The 18,395-nt window shown below is 45.8% G+C and overlaps 1 protein-coding gene across 8 annotated transcripts in view; it reads left to right on the plus strand.

The window, feature by feature from the left end:
* Positions 1–127: 127 nt before the first annotated feature.
* The window catches only part of Fbxo25 (F-box protein 25), a 49,609-nt gene continuing 31,341 nt past the window's right edge, over positions 128–18,395 (plus strand). For 5 of the 8 annotated variants that reach the window (XR_007108380.1, XM_047550312.1, XM_047550317.1 and 2 more), the window contains exons 1-2: positions 158–220; positions 5,567–5,707. Coding sequence is in view for 7 of the 8 variants with exons in the window: in XM_047550312.1 (XP_047406268.1) it covers positions 5,574–5,707 (134 nt within the window). In the remaining variant the exon portion in view is untranslated. Of the gene's footprint in view, positions 282–5,566; positions 5,708–18,395 lie in introns of all 8 variants that reach the window. The other 3 variants (XM_047550313.1, XM_047550315.1, XM_047550314.1) reach the window with 3 other exon arrangements.

Here is an 18,395-nt window from a genome sequence, read left to right on the forward strand (position 1 = left end):
TTCTGCGGCGCCCCCGCACGCGCGGGCCAGGCGGCGCTCACTGCGCACGCGCGCGCGGGCCAGAAGCCATAGCAACACGGCTCCGAGCCGCGACAGCCAATCAGCGCGGCCGGGGGCGGGGCTTCCCGTGGAGGCGGTGGCGGCCGGCGACTTCCGGCAATATTCTCGGACGCGACGCTGTGGGTGCGTAGAGAGGCTGTAGCGTCGGTGGGTCCGCCAGGTGGGAGGGGACCGCCGTTGGCAGGGGTTGCGGGGGCCCGCAGAGGGGAGAGGACTGCCAGGTGGGCATGGGACGGCCAGTGCGGAGGGGTCAGCCAGGTGGGGAGGGCACCACCAGGTGGGCAGGCGTCGTGGGGCCCTCCAGGTGTGGAGGGGACCGCCAGGTGGGCAGGGGTTGTGGGGGCCCGCCAGAAGGGAAGGGACTTCCAGGTGGTCAGGGGACCGCCACGGGAAGGGGACTGCCAGGTTGACAGGGGCCATGGGGCCCGCCCGGTGGGGAGGGGACCGCCAGGTGAGCAGGGGTCGTGGGGAGCAAGAGGGGACCATCAGGTGGGTAGGGGTCGTGGGGGTTGCCAGTGGACAGGGGAAAGGCAGGTGGAGAGGGGTTGTGGGGCCCTCCAGAGGGGAGAGGACCGCTAGATGGGAGGGGTTGTGGGGCCTGCCAGTGGGGAGGGGACCACCAGGTGATCCAGGAACCTTGTCCCGCTGCTGGGGCGGTGCTCTGCAGAGCCTGCCTGTAACTGCCCTGCCACAGATGCTCACTTAGCTCGAAGTCGTTCTCTGCCAGGTCCTTGCTTGGTCTGCTTTCTTCAGCACCCAGAGGCTGCTCTCCAGACCTAGGCTCTCCTTGTTCTCTGTGAGTTCCTGTGCACCTTCCCTGTGACATCTGTCTGGGAATGACCCCGTTCTCTTCTAGGCCACTGTGTACCTGCCTGCTTTTATTCTTGCAGGTGATACTTGAGAATTGTGTATTCCCCTCACAGCTCATTTTGATCTTTCTTCAACTAGATTCCATCTTTTTGCCTGTTCCCAGTCTTTACTATCTAATCAGAAAAGACCTGTTTTCCCTTCTTTTTCATACAGTTTTCTCCCTCTTCTTTGCATGTTTTCCTTTTCTATGAAGTATCTGTGATTATCTGTCAGACCTTCTTGGAATAAGTCCCACTTTTGACTCAGCTTCTAATTTGCAATTTTTTGATGTACTCTCTGGATCAAATTTGCTCACACTTACAAACCAACGTTTGACCCCAAAGTGTTTGATCTTAAGTTATTTGGAAATATTGTAAGAAAAAACAATAAAGAAAAAATCAAATACGTATCAAATTGAAGACCAGTTATTCTTTCTTATTTCAGAACAATGAAAAATAAGAAGGGGGAAATAGATTTCTATACTAACTTCTTTTTCTGAATTTGAATAGCAACTACCTTGCTATTTTGTGTTTCTTGTGTATACTATGTAGAGCTCTTGCTTAACAGCTTTTATTGTTTTTCAAGCTCAACTTAATAGCTGCATTAAGTACTAATTATTCCATTTTCCATCTAACTTAAATAGCAAAACACATGTGACCTGATAAAATGTATTAGGTTTTTGTTTTTCCTTGTCTTAGTGCAGTTTTATTTAAATCAATCATTACTTAGATCATGTTGGTGACATGTCACATAAAGTAAAAAAAAATCTTGTAAATATATGGCATCTCTTACTAGGGTTTTCAGGGACTGCTTTATAAATATAGTAGCTGAGAGCATGCATTCTGGAGCTAGAGCCCCTAATTTTGGATCCTGTTTTCTACCAAACTCTCTGCTTCAATGTTCTCATCTACAAAAGAGAATTACACCTGTAAAGTGAGAATATTTCCTACCTTGTTGGGTAGTATGATGACAAAATGAGGTAATGCCTGTAATTGTTTAGATTAATGTCTACCCCATACTAATCTCTGGTACATGTTATCATCATTAGTCTTACCAGTTAGGAAAATGTATGCTGATAGAGGAAAAAACATTTCTTGATAAGTCATATTTTTTCATGCAAAGAATTTCCATTAGGATATGAACTTTATAAAAGTCCTGTTTTGCTATACTCCATCCTCTTATCTTGCCATATAAAACAGAAAGTAAGGTGGAGGTTTAAAATTTCCCAGCCACATATGCTCTCTGACATAGTTAGCATAGGATGTGCTTAAAGATTGTATGCTTTACAAGCGGTGTCACAACTGAGTAGACTGAGTAGTTGCTCTCACATGTGTATTAATTTTCAGAAATAATTTCTAGTTTTAATTTTTGAATTTGTAAGTTCTCAAAGATAATTTTAATTACATAAACTTATAATGCTCTAGCAATTCACATGTTTTAGCTGTACAAAGTTGTAGGGTGTCATTCTAAAAATTAAGCAGCACTGTTTTCTAATTTGCAAAAATCGAATGCTCAGTTTGGGAGTATATTGAGATATGGGCCTTTTAATTTGCAACTTCTCTTTTTTGCATTTACCCAGTTACTTACTTACTTTTTGTTACTGTTTTTTAATCTGCTTAGTCCATAAACTATAAATTTAAAATAAAACTCAGGGTAATCCAAAGATTTTACCATTACAAGTCCTATGAAATACACCCATCTACTGAAGAGCAAATCTCTTCCTCTGTTGAAAATCTGGGGCATGGGCTGGTTATTTCCATGGTCCATTAGCTGCATCGCACTATTGACCAATCCAAATAAATAAATAAATAAATAATAAAGAGAAATCACTTAGCTGCTGAAAAATTCAGACTGAATCATATTAATTACCAAGTTGTTATAGTCAAAATGAATTGTAATATGTGTAGATTTGTTTTTAAAAAAGTGTTATTTTATTGGAAACAGCACATTGGCTCTTTGTGTGTTTTGCTGGAGATAGAACCCAGGGCCTCACACATGCCAGTCAAGGTTCTTAACACTGTGCCACATCTCCAGCCAACATTGGCTATTTACATAAGTGTTATGATCGTTTTTGAAGCCAGAAAATAAGCATACTCAATGGGGAGTAAGCATAGCCTACACATTAAATTCATTAACTTGAGGACACAGGTCTGCACAGGACTCAAGAATCTATGGCCTGTGGAGCTCTTTTACCTGTTTGCCTTCTCCCTTTATATCTATCCTACAACCCTAGAAAGTTATCATTCTCTAAACAATACTGCTCACCTTAACACATTGCTCAAAAACATAGTTACCTAGAGAACAGCCTTTGGACCCTTAGAATTCTCTTAGATGTGTTACATGTAATCTGGTCTTACACTTCTCCTCACCATTCCTGTGACACACTTTTTTCCTTGCCTCTCCATTCATGTGAAATCAACCAGGCTTGAAGGCTGAGCCCTTGTCCTCCCTGGATCCTCGCTGGCTCACCTGTCTTGTCTCTAGTCACTACTGTTTTCCATAGTTAAATTTGTTTTAGTTATTTGATTATTCCCTCTTTTTCCCTCTTTACCATTCCTGTTTTTCATGTTATAAGATCACATGTGTATATACAGGTAAGCATATACTTTATATTACATGTGTGTGCGTGTGTGTATGTTTTTGTTTTTTTAGTTCCTCAGTTGAATGGTATACCTTAAGGGCATGAACACCCATTACTATAGCATTTAGTCAGTGGCAAGTGTTTGTCATGAAGTGACCCTTTCTATGGTCACTAGTAATATTTTTCAGGGTCACCACTGGATTTTCTTCTGAATCCACAGTTCCATTGTGATATTGAGAAGTACTTTGGCATTTATCAGAGATGGTCAAACAGGGTTGCTTCTGTAGAGTGTATTTGATGACACTGAAGTTGTCACGTAAAGTAGGCATTGCTTCTTCAGAGTCCTTCTGTCTCTTTTGGGGGTGTTCTCTGGCCTATATCTTGATGTTATGGATCACTAGCAAACTCTAGATTGACTGGACAAATGTTTGCTTTTGAGCATCTATCACATTTGGCTTCTTTACAATGTTTTCTTCTCTGTTAATTGTGTCTTTCTTAAAAATACATCTTCTGTTGACTTCCTGCCCTTCCCATACCCTCTGACTCTTTCTTGAGTTTACCTCTTGACTCCTCTCAGCCTCTTATCCCTCACCTGTTGGTGTTTCTTGGGTCCTCTCTTGGTGGTCTTGATGTCTACACTGCCTGCTCTACAATGTTATTTCCATAACTTCAGTTGCTCTGAATGCTGGAGATTTTCTTGTATTTCTCTCTAACCTAACTTTTTTATGAATGAATGATCTATTCATTCATTCAATAAATAGCTATTTACTGAGCTCTTGCCTTGTGCCTGGCATTATTCAGGGTAATTGGGATACAGAGCTAAACAAGACCTCATTCTATTTTAGGAAAATATAGTGAATACATGAGTAATTTTAGACAACACTTGTTGGGATATAGACACTAGGTGATGCAGAGACTGGTGGGATGGGGAGAGGCAGTCAAAGGGAGCAGTGTTCCCAAATGGTTAGGGAAGACTTTGTGGGGAGGTGGTGTTTCAGATCCCCAGCGCAAATGTCTAAAGTAGTTCCTAGCCCTATATCTGGCAGAGAATCACCCCTGGACCTTTAAAAGCTACTTACTCCTAGCCATCACCCCCAGGTACTCATAGTGAACTGGTCTGAGAGAGGGCCAAGCACTTCCCAGACTGATGTTAATGCATAGCAGTATTTGAAATCCACTGATCAACAGAAAGGGAATTTGAGTCAGTGGCAGAGCTGGTATTTCAGGTCTCACTCTCATCAAATTGTAAGCTTCACAGAGGGGATAATATCTATTGTGTCATTTTTTAAGACATAATTTTTATTCCTATATTCTAGTTAACAGCATGTCTGGAACTGAGATCAGTGTCTTAGCTCCATTCCTCCACTTCCCAGCCCGCTGCTCTCTGTGACCTTATCTCAGAGCCACATTCAGCTCTGAATCTGGACGTCATCTTTGGCTCCTTCCCCACACAGCCACCCATCCTCAGGTGCTTATGACTATGACCCCTCAGCGTTGCTGCAGTCTCTTTCTTCTATCCCTCTGAAGGCCAGCACTTGGAGGCCTCCTGTCTGTCCCCTCCCCACATCCCACTGTTCTCCACAGCATACACCTGAGCCCTCTGAGGCTCAGATTCCATCTTATCACTTGTTCCTCATTGCCCTCAGTGAAGCCCGGCTTCTTTGCCTCATCGGTCCATTGTAACTTCTTATTCCACTCTGGCCACTCTCCACTCCCACCTATGCCAAACTCACCCAGACTGATCCACCTTGAGGTGGTAGACATGAAGAGTTTCAGGCTGTGTTGCCTCTGACTGCAGCCAGTGCATGGTTTGGAATGATATTCCTGACTTGCTGCTGCTGTGGGTGTAAGCCTGTGTCACCTCTGAGCTGGAAAATCCATCTATCGTGCCCCATTGCGTCATTGTAGAGCCTTCAAGGTACTATGCTATCCTCACTAGTTTATCCCACATGACCTGGCAACATTTAGGTGTTGAGTGTTTTGTTCTTCAGATTCAGTGAACAAATGTTCTAAATGAAATTTTGGTTACTTATTAACATATATTTATACTTTAATTTACACTGATTTTTTTTATAGGCGAACCATGCCATTTCTGGGTCAGGACTGGAGATCTCCTGGGTGGAGTTGGATTAAAACTGAAGATGGCTGGAAAAGATGCGAGTCCTGCAGTCCAGAGCTGGGAAGAGACAGCAGCCAGTGCACCCTCAGCCATGACGTGTGAGTCTCGGCAGCAGGGCCCCACTTCTGCCTCTTGGCCTTGTGGTTGGACTTGCTTTTCAGGTCACTGCAGAGCTTGGTAACTTGTACTCTTGCTGGGAAGTGTCCACACAGGCGACTGATGTGAGGAAATGGCTTATTTAGTTGAAGAATGAGCCTGGCAGATAGCCCGATTTCTACACCTGGATGCTCTTTTTTCTTACTATTTTAAACACTAAATACTCACAATAATCTGAGAAGAAAATTTATTATTAACCTCACAGTATAACTGAGGTCTGAGGAAAGTAAAAGATACAGATTGGCAGCAAGTGTAAAGGACATAGTAATAGTGACTTGTACGAGAAAAAAGTCTGTTTTTCTCTCTGGCAACTTGAGTTGATGCAGTGACTTTGCTCATGATATCACCAGGGGCCGAGTGGCGTTCTCTGCCATTGCTCTGCTATCCTGGAGTTCAACCCGTCTGCACCAGCCCAGAGGGTGTGTTACCCACTGTGTCTGATCTGCTCAGTCCCACAGGGAGTGCTCCCTGCCACATCTGCATTCCAGCTGGTGGTAGATGAGACGCACCCCTGCACTTCATTAAGTGGCCCTGGGTCATGTGGACTGCGGCTGCCTGTGCCTCACTGACTAGAGCATGAGGTGCGGGGATGCTGGGCTTGTGGCTGGTCTGTGAGGCCCTGTGCCCCGGTGAAGGTGTGAGATGATCTGGACACGGGAGCAGGTAGATGACCTGGGGTCGTCCCTCACCATCTCTGATCTGGGCTGGTTGAGAATATGGAGGCTTGGAAGGTCATGAACCCTTGTCCTCTGGAGCATCTGGGTCTAGGCTTCAATTTTATTGTGTGTTCTCATTTGGCATTTGTAGTTTATCAACTATGTGTGTGATGGTCCCTCTGTTTAAGTTTAGTACTTTTAGACCAGAGATTGGTTTTTGCATATTTGAAGCAGGAATTAATTTTATACTTCAGTTATACTGAAGGTAATACATAAAACTTGTTTTGAGTTTATGTTGTGGCATTTCTCTGCCAGTCGGTGTTTTATTTAATATTGATGTTGGAAAATCTATTGAGGTTGACAGTTATCTATGCTGTTGGTGTTGGATAATTAATGTTAGACAGTTGTGAATTTCCTGGTGATTTTTATATTGTCTTATAGTTTTTATAGCAAGTTATTTAAAAGGTGTCTTGTGTTTCCCCCAGATGGCCATTGTTAAGCATAGAGATTCCTTAAGTCACAATTTTAGGATAGGGAAACAGGTCACAAAATGCAGTTTAAAAAAAACCGTCACTGAAACACCATGTTCTGCCAGTTCTGTATCAAAGGATTTATTTTCTTCTTATGTTTTCGTCTTATGTGTTCTTTTCCCCATCATCCCAAACATGTTTTTAGTGTCTGAGAATTAACTTTTCTCATGTACGCATAGAATTGGAGAATTCAACCCAGACGTGTTGGTAGTTCTCTGGGACCCTTCCTCTCCCTGCTTCCCAGCACACTTACCACTCTTCCACCCCTTTCAAACTCATTTGCAGATGTGTTTAACTCCTTGGCACACTGAAGATGTGTCCCTGCTTGGGGCAAAGGGACTGTGTGTTTGCAGCAGAAGAGAGATGCTCCACAGCAGCCTGACTGCCTGCTCTGGGCAGCGTGGAGGGGCTCATGCTCTCTCTCCCACACCCCTCCAGTTGCCTCAGGAGCCTCAGGACCCTTCCCTCCCACTTTGCCTTTCTTCCCTGTCTTCCTACCAGAACAGGATCCAGACTTCTGCAGGGCCAGGTGTGACCCTGGATTGCAGAAGGGGTCCAGTTCTTCCTGCTTCCCCAGAAGGACAAAGCTGCTACCTTTCAACCTCAATTGTAAAGATCATGGAGCTCTAAATAACCCCAGTGTGAGTGGCTTCATAAAACACCCCCTCTTCCTCCACCTGTGTTTGGGAAACAGCCCTTTTAATTCTTTGAGGTGGGGTGAGCATTCTAAAGCTAAAACTGTCACCATAGTAAAAAATGGCGTAAGTAATTGAGACTCTAACTTTGTTAATGTTCTTTTTCATAAATGGGCATGAAAAATAGACCTTTCCCTGTCCCCTGCTTATTCTTACCTCATTTTAAGATTGAAAGTTCTGAGAAAATAGGTAAGAAATAATGCATTCATTCAGCTCCTACTCCAAACCTAAAGGTGCTCTTTCAGGTGACATTTGTAATACTGCCAGGGTCATGATGGTGGGGCAGAGTTAAGCCCTGTTCTGAATACTTGGTTCCTCATTGAGTAGATGTTGTCCATTAGAACTTAGGAAGTGTGTTTCTGCAGCGCACAGCTTGATGCACAGGGGCTCACCTCATACCCTCTTGCCACAGATGCAGGATTAGGCAGCCCGGTGGTGTACAGGTGGGGGAGGAGACAGCCAGCCTGGTCCAGTGGCCCAGTCCTGTTGGAAGTGGTGGGCTCTCACCAGACTGTACATGCTGCTGACAGAGTCAGCAAAGCTGGAAGGTGGCAAGCCGACCAGGTGAGCACACCAAGGTTTTGGCTCCTGTTCTCCATTGCACAGGTGACCTTGTTGGTGGGGATGGCACCATCTGTGTAGAGGAAGCACTGCAGGAGCATGTCTCAGAACTCTTCCCCGCCCAGCAGATCTCCAGGGTCTCCTCCCTGCGGGCACTGCTGGGGACGTGTACAGGCCTCTCTGCCCTGCAGACTGATGCATTCCACCCAGGTGCCACCTGGTGCTCTGGGTCTTGCCCTTTACCTCATCGTGTTAACTCTTAGCACATTTTCTTTTTAAACCTCGTTAGATATTCTATTTCCTATCCAAACACAAATGTTCAAGGTTTATCATGGTTACGCTTGGTTCTCTGTAGGAATAGCCATGGGGGTTATTGTGAATTTAGAGCTCCACACATTACCTTCAGTCATAGTTCCCAAGATAGCTGAGTACTGTAAACACAGTTGTGGGAATTCATAGGGTGGGAATGCATGGGCAGTAGGAACTGGACCCCCAGGCCATCCTGTGTCTGCTTGCGTCTTTAGTAAATGCCTCTGCTGTCAAGCACCGTCCTCCAGGGGTCTTTGCACTATTGCTACTGGTTTGATAAAGCCCACCTGACCTTGCTTACCTGTTTCCTTTGGTGACTAGAAAGCAAAATGTAAGTAAATGATGTAAAAAGTTTGTATGTCACACTCAGCAAATAGCATTCCAGGCAGTATTTGCTGATGTGTGTGTGTGTGTGTGTGTGTGTGTAGTGAGTGTGCATGGTCATTGCTTTTTTTAGTTATTGATTTTCTTTGGATTGCACACTCTTGTCCCCAGCTTCATTTTACTATTTTCTCCCCCAGATTTGTGGGTTTTGTCAATTATAAAGCAATATCTGCTTATTGTAAATGAACAACAGAAAAGTCATGTAATCCCAAAAGCATAGAAGAGGAGGCACAGAGTCCTCCACATCCTCCCTCAGCTCCTGCTCTACCTGCTCACAGGTAGTCAGGGTCTGCAGGGAGCAGGTGTTTTCTTCACCATAGCCCTGCCACTGCTCCTGGTCTCAGTGTCCACTCCTGGGACTCATGGCCACTGGCCTTGTGCTGACATCTTGGTTCCCACAGCTTCCTTTCTTCTCTTGGCTGTCCTGGCCACCTACTCCAGGTCCAAAGCCATGAGTTTGGACATGCATCTTAGTCCAGTTTTCCTGATGGTCACCTTAGTTGCTGACCTCCCCTTCTACCCTGTCAACCTCTCTTTCATGTCATTTGTTTCAATATCTTTATTTTATTTATTTATTTTTATGTGGTGCTGAGTGAGGATCAAACCCAGTGCTTCTTACGCGCTAGGCAAATGCTCTGTTACTGAGTTACATCCCAGCCCTCATGTCGTTTTTTTTGTCTAACTTTTATCCTGTGATCTGTTGTTTCAAGGCACTCTTGTCAATGTGTTATACCTCATCCCAGTCTGTTTCCTAGTCCACCCAACGGCGGATTCCTACCCTAGATCAGTAAGAGCATGAAAAGACAAGAAATGCAAGACAAAAAGCCCAAAGCACAGTGCACCCTGGGCCTGTGAGCTCCTGCTCCCCTGACCACCTCTTCACTGGACAGCACAGTAGATCCTGGGCCTGTGAGCTCCCTGCTCTCCTGATCACCCCATTTACACAGATTCGTTAGCTCTTTGCACTTCTTTGGTGAATGGGTACTCAGATACTCATCAGATGTGCTGTGGCCAGATGCTGTCCAACATCTCCATTGGCCTACTTGGCCTTCTGCTCTGCTATTCATGAACACTGCTTCCTTCTTCAGTCTTCTCTGAGTTTTGGCTCCATGCACTTTTCTCTAGGAAATCCTATACTGGCATGCTCGGTCTTAGAACCACAGTGAGTTTTTAGATTTTCATCTCTCATGACTACCCTGAATCTTTATACATTTTGTCAAAACAGATAGGTGAGATGTTGTGGGTCAGAGGTTCTTTATTAAAACACTTGCAGTAACCAATGACTCTTGCCCCAACCCAGGGTCTACCACAGGAGAAGAACCTGTGGGGATCTTTCCTGCCAGGGTGCCAAGTGCCAGTGCCTTCTCTGCTGGTGGTTGGGCAGGATCCTGTCCCTGTCTCATTGAAAGCAGATGGGCCTGAGTCCTGCCTCCACTTCCGGGTGTGTGGATGCATGTTTCAGGGTCCAGCCTAGGGATGGCTCTGGTTTTTTCATTAGGTATGATGCTGTTCCCAGTCTGTCTGTAGTAGCTAGGAAGCATTCACTCTTCACCATAGGTGCCAGGATAGACATAGACAGGACAGACAAAAACCCATGCCTGAGGAAGCTGGTATTTCAGTGGCACAGATGGACAGGGGACAAAGCTGTCTCTGTACTTTGGTTCTGTGCAGTGTCTATCTGTGGGAGGTAAGACTGCTGAGGGCGAGCTATGGTGTGTGGAGAACTGGAGCCTGGCCTCTCAAGAAGTGAAAGGGTGGCCCCTCTGTAGCAGCCTCCAGACAGGGAAGAGGGTCTCACAGACGCTCCAAGGCTGCCTCCTGGAGCTCAGCAGGGACTCCAGTGTGGTGCAGTAGAGGTAGCAAGAGACAGGCCAGTCTAAGCCAGGCCAGTGTGAAGAGCTTATTGTCCTGGTAAGGACTGGGCTTCTCTCAGGATGAGGAGTGGTCAGGGTTTGAGCAGGAGTGGTTGTTGAGGTCTGTATTTAATGGGCTGTTTTGTCTGTTGGGTTAAAGCAGACTGCTGGAAGGAAGACAGAACAGGCAGGCCACTTCCTGGAGGCTGTTGGCAGGATCCACGTGAGAAATGATGGTGACTTGGAGAGGAAGAGGTGAGCTCATGAAGGGTTCAGACTCTGGGATTTTTCAGGACTCATGGGCAACTAGGATGTGTGAGCGTAATCCAAAGGAGTAAGGAGGATGGCCTTTGACTGCACAGTTGGAAGGATGAGTCCCACTGACTTGAGGAACTCCTGGTACAGGCCCAGGGTCTGCCTGAGCAGCTAGGCTGGTCCGCACATCACACACCCTTCACTTCACCACATGTCTCCGTGAGCCTTGCCTGCACATCCTTTGCCCCCACTTTGTGCTTCGTGGAAGTATTTCACATCAGCACGTTGGTTTGCTTCATTCTTTATAATGACCTCATTTCATTGTTTGCATATCGCATGAATTTTTTACCCAAGCTTCCACTAATAACATTTTAGTTATTTCTATTTCTAATTATTTCTGACTGGTAGCATTGGTCACCTGTTTGTATCACTTTGCATTCTTGTATGGTATTTATGAAGTCTAAATTCCTAATAGAATTGTACCAGTTTATACTTTCAATAGTATGTACAAAATTTGAATGCTAATGTGGCAATACTAGAACTTTAAATACTCATGGCACTGAGGGTGCATGCACAGTTAGGTCAGAGCTTGAACACCTGGCAGATGACCTAGGTTCTCACCTTTGAGTAAGAGAAACCAAATCCAAACTGGGGTACACAAAAGGGGAATCTACTGACAGCAAGATTCTGTGTGGGTTAGAGCAGTTGCCCCTCTGCAGGAGGGGTGGGTTGTGGAGGCGTGATTGAAACCCATCCTGCCGTCAACCTGCTGCAGTTGGACTGCAGAAGTGCTCCTTTTCCTTCACCTGCAGGCCAAGCAACCTTTGCGCCTTTGCTCCTGGGGCTGCTGCTTCTCTAATGCGCACAGGGTGTCCACTTTGCTGGCTCCCTTTTCTTTACCTGAAGGACCAAGCATCATTCTGTTGGTTCTTGAAATAGTCTGAGCATGCTTTGATTGTTTCTTTATCTGATCACGATGATCCCACCAAACAAGAACCCTTCCTGACTGGTCCGAGAGCCTCTGTGCCCCTGTATCACAACTTGAGCTGCAGGATCTCAGGGTTCTGGAGTCTGGGTAAGTGTAGAGACATGTTCATAGGGTGGGAGTCCAGCAGACCCCAAGACTAGCCATCAAAATTGGTTTTGTTTTGGTTGCTGACTGATTTATCTTCCAAAAGCAGGGGCCTGAGTTACTTTTTTTTTTTTTTTATGTTGAATTGAATTAGCACTGATGTCCTACTGGCCACAGGCTGTTGCTAGTCATGTAAGGCCTGAGAGCAAGCATCCTTCTCCAGTGCAGGTCACCGGGCTGTGTATTGAGGCCTGATTTGTGTCTGTAGGGTAATATCTGCAGATGGAAGCTGACCACTTGCTTTATGCAGGTTGTTTAGTGTGAGCAACGGGCAGACCCTGATCATGGAGACAACCCTGGCTTAGCCCCCTGATCTGAAGTTGAGTTGCCCAGATGGGCTCAGACCTCGGTTCATTCTTAAAGCTAGGCACATTTGGCAGCTGCCATGATTTTATCAGCATCTATTCTAAGGCATTCTTTCTCATTTTGTTTTCCATTTCAGGTATCTGTATTTTAGTTCAAAACTCTCTTATTTGAGGTATGACATTAAAAAGGCCTTAAAATTTCCAATACCCCAAATTTCTAGATTCTTCTCCCTCCCCTTTTCTCATTCTTTTTGTTTTAGTGAAATGTAGCAAAAATATAGAGAAAGTGCACAAAGCAAGAGTTCTAATTCAGTGATGTGTCACAGAAGATGTGCCAGAGTAACCAGCATCATCAGGGACGTGCCCACTGTCCCAAAAACCCACCCCATTCTTGCTGTTTTACAGTTGAGCAGCTAGTGATGTATGTCTAAACACTATAGTGTGGTTTCGTCTGATGGATTCCACAGTGTCTGGCCTCTGTTGGACGGTGGCTGTTGGCAAGATTCATCCTGTAGCTGAGGGAACTTGCTGCCATGCTCATTCTGCTATGAATGGGCACCTGCAGAATAAGGTGCTTTTGACCCAGGTGTCCAAGTTTATCAGCAAGGGAAGCGGTGTTTTTGGCCAGTGCAGTCCTGTTGGGAAAGGCAGACTCTCAGGTAGCCCCCACTGCTGACCCCACTTTAGTCACAGCATTGATGTAGGTGGCTCACAGAATACTCTGTAAAAGTTGAAAAGTTTCAAGGGGGAAAACATGGAAGATGTTGTCATAACCTGGGGAAAGCAGTTTTCTCACTATACTAGAAAACCATGATTCAGTATTAAACACTTATTCTCTAAAGTCATCACTACAAAGAAGGGGAACTGGAATACCAGAACAGTTCTGAAAAGTGGGGCCATGCAGATACAGTCAAACAGAGGCACAAAGGCAATTCAATGGAGAAAATATGCCAATAAATGGTGCTGGAATACTGGACATCCATGTGCAAAAAAGATGACATTGACCTACAGCTCACACTTTATATAAGAATTCATGCAAAATGGATTATAGGGCCAATTGTAAATTGTAAAGCAATAAAACTGCAAGAAGCATGGTCGTTTAGATATGATATCAGAAACACAGCTTTCAGATAGGACACCAAAAGCACAACCCATAAAAGAAAAAACATCAGTAACTTACATTTTATCAAAAATGTTTTTTCTGAGAGAGTACATTTGTAAACTGCATATCTGACAAAGGACCATTATCCAGAACATACAAAAAGCCCTTAGAACTCAACAGTAAGAGAACAAGCAAAACCCAGGAGAAAATGGGACAAAAGAACTGAACCTGTGCCTCACCAAAGAAGATTCACGAATTGTAAAGAAGCCAGGAAAACAAGCAGAGAAGGATCACCTGCTCAACTCCCTTGTCCTCGTGGAGTGCGAGTAGTCTAGAGGCAGTGTGGCACTCAGCTGTGGTTGCAGGTGACAGCTGGAGGTCTAGCAGGAAACGTGGGGAGTGGCACAACTGTTCCTGGTGGTGTGCAAGGGCTGGCAAGGGTGGACTCCTGTGAGCACAGCAGACTGAGTGGCACGGCCACATTGAAGGACAGCTTGGAGGTTTCCCATTAAGTTAAACGGCAACCTCAGTCCTCTGCATTTACCCAAGGTGAGTGAAAACTGTTTACACCAATATGCATGTGAACATTATGACTGTTTTATTTGGTAACTGCCAGAGCTTGGACAGAACCCTCTGTCCTTCACAAGGTGGATGGATGGCAAACAGGAAACATCTCTGCAGTGCAAACTACCCAGAAGTAGTCAGGAGCACCTGTGAGCCACAGTGTGGATGAATCTTAGGAAACTAAACCCAGAGGCCTGCACACGTTTTAGTCAGCTGTTTTGATTTTGTGACCAAAAGACCTGCCAAGAATGATTTTAAGGAGGAAAAGTTTATTTGGGACTTGTGGTTTCAGAGGTCTCAGTCCATAGATGGCCAGCTCCATTCCTCAGGGACTGAGGTGAGGCAGAACATCATGGTGAAAGGGTGTGGAGGAAGAAAGCTTGGAATGGAACCACCATTTGACCCACCTATCCCACTCCTTGGCCTATACCCAAAGGACTTAAGTCATATTTAATCAGCATACTACAGAGATACAGCCACATCAATGTTCATAGCTGCTCAATTCACAATAGCCAGATTGTGGAACCAACCTAGATGTCCTTCAATTGATGAATGGATAAAGAAACTGTGGTATATATATATATACAATGGAATATTACTCAACTATAAAGAATAGTAAAATTATGGCATTTGCAGGCAAATGGATGAAATTGGAGAATATCATGCTAAGTGAGATAAGCCAATCTCAAAAAACCAAAGGACAAATGATCTTGCTGATAAGTGGATGATGACACATAATGGGGGGTGGGAGGGGGGCAAGAATGGAGGAAGGAGGGACTGTACGGAGGGAAGGGAGGGTTGGGAGGGGTGGGGTGAGTGAAGGAAAAAATAACAGAATGAATCAAACACCATTACCCTATGTAAATGTATGATCACACAAATGGTATGCCTCTACTTCATGTACAGACAGAAACAACATGCATTCCATTTGTTTACAATAAAAATGAATTTAAAAAAAAGAAAGAAAGAAAGGGTGTGGAGGAGGACAGTGACTGGGAACATGGCACCAGGAAGCACCATGGGCAAAACATAAACTCCCAAGTCACGCCCCCAACACCTCCCTCCTCTGCCACTCCCTGCCTGCCTGCAGTCACCACCCGGTTAACCCCTGTCAGAGGTCAGCTGCCTGAGTGAGTGAAGGCTCTCACAACCCAAGCACTTCACCTCCAGACCTCCTTGCATCTCCTCACAGTGAGCTTTGGGGGACACCTCACCTCTGAACCGTGACAACATGATGGGGTCTGGGGCTGATTACCAAGAGCAGGAGACTGCTCTGGTGTGCAAGAACTGAAGTTACATTTGTTACTGTTAACCTGTAGATCTTACCAGAATCAGCAGGGTGTGGGGGCGCAGAGAGGACCCCACACAGTGCAGGCTGTGATGATGGGTCTCATCTGGCAGAGTCTGCGTGGCCACACTAGAGGTAGACATGAAGGAGCTGGCCGGTGATGGACTGGGCCCTGTGACAGGATGCCATGCAGCTGGAGACAGGCTTCTTGGCACATTGCTTCTTACAGGTGTGGGTTGAGCACCTGGAATCTCTTTAAAGGTGCACTGGAGCAAACAGCCATGAACGAGCATGGAGGATGAGAGCCTCTGAACTTTCTGACTATAGAGGAAGAGTAGGAAGCCAGGAAATGCTGTGGCAGAACCTGTGGTTCTGGACAGGGTTGGGGTCTCAGCAGGAACCCAGCTTGCTGGTGTTTCAGAGAGAGAGGAATCTGTGGGCATAGTGAGTGGAGTGCATCCCTTCCGCAGCTGTGTCCACGAAGGCCTCATGGCACCCAGCAGCCCTGGTGAGCAACCAGGCTTCCTCTGAGAAGACACTGACTCCAGGGCTGGAGTGGGGAAGAGACAGGCCTGGAGCAGCCCACACTGCCAAGTATAGAGGGCTGATAATGGGGGTTCTCACTTAGCAGAGCAGACACCACCCCAGAATACCCTGGTTGCCACAGCTGGAGCAGTGTGAACAAAATAAACAATGATACTGAATCCTAGCCAAAAGGGAAGTGAATATCCGTGAGTTCACGTAGATAAAGGAAGGATGAGGGAGCATTCTCTTACAGAAGACTTCAGAGGAAGAGGGAAGTGACAGTCCCCATGAGGCTGTTCACACCCAGCCTTCCCAGGTGCCCAGCAGTAGTGAAAGGCTAGAGCAGCCTGTCTGCTGGTACCTGCCAGGCAACTTTCATCCCAAGGGGCAGTGGACAGTTTACAGTGGAGCCTGGCGACACCACCTCACCAGCTTCCAGGGCTGGCAGCACGCATCTGGCATTCTTCCCAGAAGTGGAAGCCCTCAACTTCCCCAGAAGAGAACTCCAGCAAACCCAGGCTGATAAACTGCAAAGTAACTGATCGCACTGACACTCTCACAGGCACAGGGCCCGTCAGCCAGAGGCAGCGTGGTTCCTGGGGACTCCAGCCCGGGACTGGTGGGAGACCAGCAGTTGACATGGACACAGCTGCGGCTGAGTTGGTGGCATTTCCTGGCTTTGGTCCTGCTGCGTGGATGTGTCACAGTATGGGAGGACCACTGGTGCTAGAAATCTGAACGACTTGTCGTCCTCACCAAGGGAAGGAACAGGCAGGACAGGCCTAGGAAGCAGTGTCACGGGCATGCCGACTGTACTGCCAGGAGCCCTGGGGTGTGGCAGGAGAGGGGCTGTTGAGGAGTAGGAGGCGGAAACATGAGGTTCATGATTGGGTCACACTCTCTGAGCCCTCCTGCAAACCTCCTCGTCCCACTATGTGTGAGTTGTGTATCAGCTCAACTAATCCTTTGGGCTTCGTCCTGAGTGTGAGGAGGAGAGAGCCTGCCAGGTCCTGACACACAGTCATCCAGTTCTTGCACCCACTGGCTCCAGTCTCTTCTCTGCCAAATTTCCCTGTCAGCTGGTACTGCCTGGTCTCTATTCTGACTGCTGCTCCCTCACTTCCCTGCACTGCAGGTGCCCTGGAGAAGCTCCCAGCAGTTTAGATCTGAGGTGGCCAGAGTGCTCCGTGAACGAGTTCCACGGTCAATTTGTCTAGTGCCAGGAAAAATTAACCATGTTATTGGAATAGTATTAAATTTATATACATATATGTTTTTAAAATAATGTTTCGTCTATTTCTAGCTTTTTTACTTACTAAGTTTATCAGTTAGCATTTGTGATTTTCTTCTCATCATTGATGGTTTCATGAATCTGTACTTTATTTTTTCCCAACATATCTAGTTTTTTTTCTTCTTGTTTTCTGCAGAGAAATAGTTTTTAGATTACTTTTTAGTTCTACTATTACTTTAAATCTCCTTTTATCTTCAATAATTCCTTCCCTTCTTGTAGTTCATATATTCCTGAGTTTTCAAGTTATATATTTAAATAATTTATTCTCATTATTTAAATTTTATATAGACATTTAATGCTGTAAAGTTTTCTGTGGTCATTGTTTTCCTTAGGTTCATATGCACTTCCTCACACTCTTATAGCTGAATTTTACATTCACTTGTGATGTTGAGTTTTCTTTGTGAGTCAATCTAAAGCTGTTTTCCTTATGTCAGGCAAGATGAGCTGTTGAACTCACTGCTCTGTTTGGCCTCTGGTCTCTCAGGTTAATGCTTTTTGTGTGTAACACATGCCCACGTCTGCATGTCTCTCTCTGCACATAATGTGTGCCTATGTCTGCATCTCTCTGCATGAACTTGCCTACATCTGCATCTGTGGGTTTATCTGTCTGCATCTTTCTACCTGTAACATGTATGTATGTTGCATCTCTTTGCATAATGTGTGTACATCTGTGTAGCTGTGTGTAACATGTATGTGTCTGCATCTCAGTATGCAGCATGCGTTTATGGCTGCATCTCTCTGTGTGTATATTTTTTACCATCACAAGTAACAGGGAGCCTGCCTATTGCCCTGTGTTCTGAGTGTTTGCTTTTACTCTTTTGGCAGTTAGGGTGGCTCTCCCCCTGCTAACATCACCTTGTGCTGATGCCTGTATGTTGTGCCCTTAGTTCCTTGGTTTTGGAACCTCCTCTTGGCTTCTGATAGAGCATGGTATATTGCAGTCGGCTGGTGGCCCCCTCTGCCCACATCTTCCCTGAAGCGGCCTTGTCCCCTTTGTGCCTTGTTGTCCTCTAACACATCCCCTACGCCATTTGGCTGTCCACCTGTCTGCTTGCTGTAGCAGAGCCACCACCTGTGGCACCTTTGTCACCACCAGGATCTGTTGTCTGCAGCTAAGCCACAGCCCTTGCCTGTCGGCTTGGCCTCCAAGCGTGTTCTCAGTGGTCTTGCTTGACTCCTG

The sequence above is a fragment of the Sciurus carolinensis genome, chromosome 4 (genome assembly GCF_902686445.1).
Source record: "Sciurus carolinensis chromosome 4, mSciCar1.2, whole genome shotgun sequence".
NCBI classification, from domain to species: Eukaryota; Metazoa; Chordata; class Mammalia; order Rodentia; family Sciuridae; genus Sciurus; species Sciurus carolinensis.